Source organism: Odocoileus virginianus, chromosome 30 (genome assembly GCF_023699985.2).
Source record: "Odocoileus virginianus isolate 20LAN1187 ecotype Illinois chromosome 30, Ovbor_1.2, whole genome shotgun sequence".
NCBI lineage: Eukaryota > Metazoa > Chordata > Mammalia > Artiodactyla > Cervidae > Odocoileus > Odocoileus virginianus.
In genome coordinates, this window is record NC_069703.1 from 42,266,308 (window position 1) to 42,274,704 (window position 8,397).

General features: G+C 44.8%; 1 protein-coding gene across 3 annotated transcripts in view; it reads left to right on the forward strand.

Annotated features, from left to right (window-relative positions):
• KPNA6 (karyopherin subunit alpha 6) overlaps positions 1-5,716 on the forward strand; it is a 53,712-nt gene extending 47,996 nt beyond the window's left edge. For all 3 annotated transcript variants that reach the window (XM_020896126.2, XM_020896125.2, XM_020896127.2), the window contains one exon: positions 548-5,716. In XM_020896126.2, coding sequence (XP_020751785.1) covers positions 548-735 — 188 coding nt within the window. In that variant the 3' untranslated portion in view covers positions 736-5,716. The remainder of the gene's footprint in view (positions 1-547) is intronic.
• Positions 5,717-8,397: the final 2,681 nt, after the last annotated feature.

An 8,397-nucleotide genomic window follows, 5' to 3' on the forward strand; every position in this document is an offset into this window, starting at 1 on the left:
TAATAATTATTGATGTTGAGCATCTTATTCATGTGCCTCTTGGCCACCTATATGTCTTTGGAGAAATATCTCTCTAAGTCTTCTGCTCATTTTTTGATTGGGTTGGGTTTTTTGTTGTTCTTATTGAGCTATGTGAGCTGTTAATATGTTTTAGAAATTAAGCCCTTGTCAGTTGTATCAATTGCAAATATTTTCTTCCATTCTACAGGTTATCTTTTTGTTTTGTTTATGGTTTCCTTGGCAAGTTCTGTTAGGGGTACTGGATTGACTCACTGCTCATCTCCAAGAGATTCGAAATGGTTAACAATTTGTCCAGGTTAAACCACCGATTAATAACTGACATTTTAGTTGTTTTCCTTTGGGGTTATGTAATTTTAAGTAAAGATCGCAGCTCTCCTCTTTCAGATCAAAGAAAGACCTGATCATATTACTTATGTTTATAAATGCTAATATACCTCAGGGAAGGAAAAATACATTCATGTTTTATGGACCCAAAGTAAAACACTCCAAGTTCATTCTTCTCCCTGCTTCCTTCTTGCCACCATAGGCTTGGATAAAATTGAGTTCCTCCAGAGCCATGAGAACCAGGAGATCTACCAGAAGGCCTTCGACCTCATTGAGCACTACTTTGGCGTAGAAGATGATGATAGCAGCCTGGCTCCCCAAGTGGATGAGACGCAACAGCAGTTCATCTTCCAGCAGCCTGAGGCCCCCATGGAGGGCTTCCAGCTATAATGTCTGCCTCCAGGGAGGGGAGGGGATGGGAAGCACCACCAACCAGCGGAAAAGCAGCCCTCTGGTGGGCGGGAAACCAGCCCCCCCACCATCAGCCACCACACACCTCTGCTGCCCTGGAAACTGTGCTCTTGACCTGCTCCGACCCCTTCCCTGGAGGGAGCACCCTCTGGACAGACAGAACCATCTGAGGCTCACGTTTGGGTTTTGTGACAAGAAGGGGACGTGTTGGGTTTTTCTTCCTTACACTATATTTTGGCTGCACATATGTCTTTAACCCAGGAGCCCAGGGGTAGACAAAGGAGGACTGAGGTAACCAATTTTGCACCTTTTTATTTTTATTTTTTTCTTCTTTAGTGGTGACTTCCTTCCCTATTATCTTCCTTCATCCTTCCCAGTCCTCTGCCCTGATCTGTGTAACTCTTATCTTGGGTACTTGAGCAGATGGAATATTCCAGAGGTGGGGGGGTGGGAAGGGAGGGGAGAAATCCAAAACAAAGTGTTCTTGCTCTGACAGAATATTAATCTTGTATGCTTGGATTGAGTTATTTAATTTTTTCTTTTGCACATTTTTTCTTGTATTAAGATTGCTCTTTCCCAGAGCCATGAGTTCCTGGTATTAGGAAACCCAGCTGCCAGCATTGTCTGGGACTAGAGACAGGGGGAGGTTACCATGAGACAAAAGGCCCCTCCCTCCCTCTAACCCCTTGCCCAGACCTCTTTAGTTTGGGAGATTCCCTTCACTCTCCTGGGGCATGTACACCAGTGGGAGTGAGCGAGGAGGAACACAGGCCTTCAGACAGGGCTTCCCATGTGTCGCTACTGATCCCATGTTTCCTACCCACCTTCCAGTGGTGCGACCTGACTTCATTTGTTTACTTGAAAATTCCCCTCAGAGTTGAAATGAACCTCTGAGGTAGCTGTATTTTCTCCTAAGCACGCGACAGAGGGCTGTGGTCCTTGCTTTCTCCTGAGGAGAAAGTCCTTGCTCCGGTGACCCATAAGTTTCAGAGGAGGTTGGAGTGAGACTGTCATGTATTGGGATAGCCAGGGGATCCTTGCCTTTGGTCTTTCTTCTCCTCCTTCTTCCTCTTCCATAGATGGATCATGTATATTTTACTTCCAAAGGAGAGAATGTCAAAAAGTTATGTATTTTTTTATATGCTATATATTAGGTAGGTCAATCTTAATTGGTTTCAAGAGGAAGAACTGTCTCTGTAACTTCTGTAAGTAGGATACTGTGAGGAAGACCAAAAAGAGATATGGAAGCTCTTTTGCTCAGGAAGCCTGACCTTGATCCGTCTCTCTGCTTGGGTTCCGGACCACCACCTGGACAAACCCTTAGCTCTGGAGCCTTTATATCGCAGGTCAGCCTGGTCTGATTGTCCCAGTAGCTAAAGGGAGCAAGGGCTCCAGGGCCTGGTGAAGTCTACCACTCTAGTCCTTACTGCTGAACATCCTGCTCGTATCAGGAAACCAAGACAGCCGTCTGCCTCCTCAGATTCAGTCTCAAATGCCCTTGTCCATGTAAGTTATCACAGGTGGCTGCCTCTCTTACTACAGAAATACAGCAGCCTCAGGACTTTTTTGAGAGACTGATAGCTTCCTGGATTGGGAACCCTGTACATGGTTTGGATATTGCCCTTCCTGTGACACTTAGAATCCCAATGCCTTGCCTTTTCCCTTTGAGTAGAGCTACTGCAGTGCCTCACTGGCTTGCCTGTATGTGTCAATGGATTATATAGTAATGAAGTAAAGCCCAGCTGATGGGGTGAGTGGAGGAAGTTGTTGGCTAAGTGTAGACCAGCGGTGGAGCTGAAGGCACACTCTGCCCTGTCGCTGCTTCCCCACAGAGATCAGTTAGAGATGCCCTGGTCCAAGCTATATTTTCCCTTCCCCAGAAACAATGCCATTCTTGCTCCCATTCCTGCATATCCCACCTCTGGCTCAGGTGAAATCCGTGTCACTCTGCTTACAGATAAAAGGTTCAGGTCCTTTTGCCCATTGGTTTTGAATCTGTCCTCTTTTTCAAGTATTGAGATCCAACTCCAGAGGCATTTTCTGAGAAAAATGGTTGTTGATTAGTGGTTATCACTGAAAAGTGATACCAGTGCCATACCACCTGAGTGAGTCAGATGCTACTTTCAGTTTGGGCATGATAATTACCAAGCCCCACTCTCCCTGGTAGGCAAGGGGCAGGACCCTTTTCACTTGGCCTGCTGACTCCATTACTCCTACATTTCAAAAGAAAGTCACCCCCCACCCCTTGACCTTGTCCAACAGCCAGAGCATTTGAGTAAGAACTACTTCTTGTATCTCTAGCAATAGTTAAGTCCCTGACATTGGGGCCAAATTCTTACACGTCTGTGTGAGACGTACACATCCTGCTTTCCCCAACTGTTCCTGCTTTTGCTTCAGATCTTGGCTATGTACTAAATAGAAGACTCTTCTGATTATCAGTTACTGCTTGAAGGCTGCTTTCTCCAAGGACTCCAAAGGCTGAAGTGTCTCCCAGGGCACAGGAGGACATATTTCTCATCATATAAACATGGCCTCTAGGAGCTTTCCTTTGTTTAGTGTCTTCCTCAGACTATGTTTTCCCATTATATTCCTCTGACCCCCCTTTCAGTTAACAGGTGAAGTTCTTCCAGCCCCCAGAGACAGTAACATCATCTTTTGTGTCCCCCTCTCCTTTGTTCATCTTGGGAAGCAAAATATTGTTTCTTTATAGCCCAGGCTTGACAGCTGCTCTTCGTGGACAGCCCCCATCTGGACTGCAGACCCTGGCCCAGGTGAAGGCAGAGCTTTCTGACAGATTTCTGAATGGATGTTACAGGGATGGAGGGGCTTCCCAGCCTGCTGTAGGGAATAGCCTGAGAAGACGTGTATTTGAAAGGTTAATGTTTTGGCACATGGTTATTTGCATTTTAAGATCTCTGGTGGGTTGGTGATGTTCAGGTGTGGATTAAGGGGACAAGGAACCGTTTTCTTAGCTAAAGTGTTCAAGTACTGTTTTGAACAGCTGTTCGTTTTTGCCAACCCTTCTGGACATCCCACACCCACCCATCTTCACTAGTATTAACAGGACCTCTGGTCTTAGAAGACTGAGCTATCCCCAGTGACTGGCTGGCCTTGGTATTGGCTGCAACCTTGTTAGAACCACACAGGTTCCATCCTCACCTGGCCAGCCTGGTTACTTCCGGCAGTGGGTACAAAGAACCCTTCCACGGAACAGATGTAGAAGACTTCAGCTTTCAGGGACCCTTTGTGTTCCCCTTTACCTAGAACCCCTAGATCTACTTCCATTCTCTTTTCCCTTGGAAGACTTTCCAACAGCCCTGTTTTTTAAAGCTGAACTACACAGATGATAGCTGCTACCATGCTTAGTCAGGGAAGAGCAAAAGAAGGCTCTCGGGCACTGACCTTCCATTTCCCTCAAGCCAGACCAGTTTAATCTGAAAACTCTAGCAGAATAAACTGGACTTCCATTTTCTCATGTCTGCCTGCCTTCCCCCTACACTCTACAATAGACTTACCTATTTCTAGCAAAATAGAAGGGAAGGAGATGAATGCCTATCAATACTTCCTCCTCCCACACACCCCCCTCTTTGAAGGCCTCTCAGCTCATTTGTTCAGGCCATGTCTCTCCTCCCCAAGACTCACTCAGTTTGGTGTCCATCATCTTGAATATTCCTCAGTAGATACATCATTTGGGCTTCGGTTCTGGATTCTCAGTTGAAGGCAGGGAGCCAGATTCTGCAGGCACTGCAGGGACCTACAGGGTGCTGGCTTGGGGCCTCCTTGGCAGGCTGGGGAGGGGTGCAAGGCTCAGGGCACGAACCATCGGAAAGGCTCACAGCCATAGGAAAGGCTAGCAACATCTTCCAGGTAGGACTGTCCTAGAAATAAGTACATGTGAGACTTGAGAAACTGCTCAGAGTAGGTTTCTTCCACACCTGTTTTAGGACTGCACGTTTTAGACCAATCTTGTCCAGTATTTTTTCTGTCTTAACTTTTTTATTTTTTTGTTAAGCCAGCAAGCTGAGAATTGGGCCCTGCAGGGATCCATGTGGTAGGCAATAGCTGTTCTTTGGCCAAGGCCTTCATAAAGGATTCGGTCATCCCATTGACTGTTCCCTAGCCCCACCCCCAGATGAAGACCATGGTAAGGGAAAAATTTTCAGGTCAGTACAAACCAAATAAGTCTGTAAATGAAAGCTGTTAGTTTTCCTCTGAGAGGGCATTTTGCATCAGGCCTGGGCTATGTTCAGAAGCAAACCTGGCTGAGAGTTAGAAGCACCACCATTAGATTCTGGACCTCGAACACCCCAGGAAGAAGGTCTGTGTAGTGTGTCATAAGGCCTCCAGTGGGTTTGGGCCCACCTGACTACTTCTGGGCCAGCCTGACTGCCGCTGTGCACATTAGACATACCTGAACCCCTCTGCTAAACTCAAGCCCTGCATCCCTACCTAGGTCAGATGTTCAGCCTCTGGGTTTGGGAAGAGAAAACTGCCATGGTGAGAATCCTCAAGCCCTGGAGTTGGGTATTGGCTCTTTTGGCCAGTTTTTGTGGGAATTGCCTTTGGTTGGACCACTAAGGAAGCAGATAATGTGTGAGGTCCCAGTTACCCAGGACAGAGCAGATGTCCCTCAAAAACATCTTGGGTTCGCAGCTACAAACCCTTGGAAGGTGAATCAAACCTGTTTCCTCACTGGTTTATCTCTCCAAATTTATTTTGCTTTTAAGAACTATAAACTCTAGCTATTGTTTTCCATGTTCTCAGGGCCCCTGGGTAGACAGACAAAGCTTGATGATTTCAGAGCAGATATAGGCCAAGAAACCATGGCATTGAGTGTGCTGAGTCCAGACAAATGATATTTATATACACATCCAAATTTGAAGAGAAAATGTATTTCTTTAGGTTTCAAACACTGTAATAGATATAAAGCAAAAATAAAAACCTGTTGCAAAGTTCTAAACCGTGTTCTTTGGAGTGATCCTAGACTGGATTTCTTGGAAGTCAATGAAGTGAAGATGTTTCAATTTGTGGCCTAACAAGTGGAATTAAGAATTGTAACAGCCTGCTTCTGCTACAAAGTATTTTTGAAATCAGCTTTATTGAAATATAACTGACACAGTAAATGGCACATATTTAAAATGAACAATTTGTTAAGTGTTGATAAATCTACATCCATGAAACCATCACCACAATCAAGATAGTGAACATACCTACCACCACATGCCCCTTGGGAATCTCTGCCTAAAGTTCAGCAACCACTGATGCGAGTTCTGTCTCACTATGGTTTAGTTTGCATTTTCTAGAGTTTCTATAAGATTTTCACATCATTTCATCACTACTTCACAGCCCACTGAGCCCAAAGTAGTTCACAAACTACTCACTTTGGTTTACATCAATTCCTAATGTAGCAATTAGACTAGCAGCCAAAAAGTTGATACAACTCAAAAGGAGGGTTTTGGTGGGCTTGAGTACATTTTATGTTTTAATTCATTGCCAACATTAAAAGCTGCAGCTGTATTTAAAAACACCTGGCACTTCCCTAGTGGTCCACTGGTAAAGAATCTGCCTTCCAATGCAGATTTGATCCCTGGTCCAGGAACTAAGATCCCACATGCTGTAGGGCAACTAAGCCAGCAGGCCACAAATAGAGAGTCCATGTACCACAATTACTGAGACTGTGCTCTAGAGCCTGTGCTTGGCAACAAGTGAAGCCAGTGCGCGCCGCAACTAGAGAGAAAAAAAGCCTCCCCACCCTCAAATATCTAGCATTCCTGGGCCTGAGTTTCTGCTTGAAGACAATCTGCAAGAGTTCTACTACTGTTCACCACCATTACCAGTGGGCTCCCTGGCAGATATTAATGTTCCCATTTTCTCTTATAGCAAAGGAAAAAGTAACTTTTTAACCCATTTTTCTATCAAATTTTATTATTCCTTGCCTGTGTTTTACTCATTACCTAGCAGGGCTTCCCTGATAGCTCAGATGGTAAAGAATCCACCTGCAATGCAGGAGACCCTGGTTCGATTCCTGGGTTGGGAAGATCCCCTGGAGAAGGGATAGGATACCCGCTCGAGTTTTCTTGGGCTTCCCTTGTGGCTCAGCTGGTAAAGAATCGGCCCGCAATGCGGGGAGAGACCTGAGTTCGATCCCTGGGTTGGGAAGATTAACCTGGAAAAGGGAAAGGCTACCCTATCCACTCCAGTATTCTGGCCTGGAGAATCCCACGGACTGTACAGTCCATAGTGTCACAGAGAGTCGGATACAACTGAGCGACTTTCATAGCTGGCCCTTGGAGGCCACTGTTGACCCTTCTCTGAACATCACTCCTCTCGCCCCATCATACATTGTTCTATTGTTTTTTATCTCTGCCTGGAACACCCTATTCTTATGGAAATCCATCGAGGCCTGATTCATATGTTACCTCAAGAGATTTCCCACATGCTTTTCTGGAAATAATGAGGGCCCTGGTTTTGAGAGACCTGAATTCCAAACCTTTTTGAGCTTGAGTTCCACCTTTTACCATTATATCAATACTGCCTCTCAATGTTACTTGGTAGACACTACCTAAGGGGTGGGGAAGAGCATTGCCCTGAAGTCTCTCCAACTAAGGAAAGCTATTTTAACATCTTAAGAGCTCTAATATACGCAGAGTTCCAAAGAACAGAAAGGAGTTCCAAGGCTTTCTATTCTTTGGAATATTTATATTCCAGAATAGAAAGCCTTCCTCAGTGATGAATGCAAAGAAATAGAAAAAACAATAGAATGGGAAAGACGAGATCTTTTCAAGAAAATCAGAGATATCGAGGGAACACTTCATGCAAAGATGGTCACAATAAAGGACAGAAACGGTATGGACCTAACAGAAGCAGAAGATAAATGTAGCAAGAATACACAGAAGAACTATACAGAAAAGATCCTAACAACCCAGATAACCTCGATGATCACTCACCTAGAACCAGATATCCTGGTATGCGAAGTCAAGTGGCTTTAGGAAGCATCACTATGAACAAAGCTAGTGGAGGTGATGGAACTCCAGTTGAGCTATTTCAAAACCTAAAAGAAGATACTGTGAAAGTGCTACACGCAATATGCCAGCAAATTTGGAAAACTCAGCACTGGCCACAGGAGTGGAAAAGGTCAGTTTTCATTCCAATTCCAAAGAAAGGCAATGCCAAAGAATGTTCGAACTACCGCACAATTGCACACACCTCACACTAGCAAAGTAATGCTCAAACTTCTCCAAGTTAGGTTTCAACAGTTCATGAACCAAGAACTTCCAGATGTACAAGTTGGATTTAGAAGAGGCAGAGGAACCAGAGATAGAATTGCCAACATCCACTGGATCAACCTAAACAGCATATTAAAAAGCAAAGATAGTACTTTACTGACAAAGGTCCATCTAGTCAAAGCTATGTTTTTTCCAGTAGTCATGTATGGATGTGAGTGTTGGACCATAAAGAAAGCTGAGCGCTGAAGAATTGATGCTTTTGAACTGTCGTTGACAGTTCAAGACTCTTGAGTCTTCTACAACTGCAAGGAGATCAAACCAGTCAATCCTGAAGGAAATCAGTCCTGAATATTCATTGGAAGGACTAATGCTGAAGCTGAAACTCCAATACTTCAGCCACCTGATGCTAAAAACT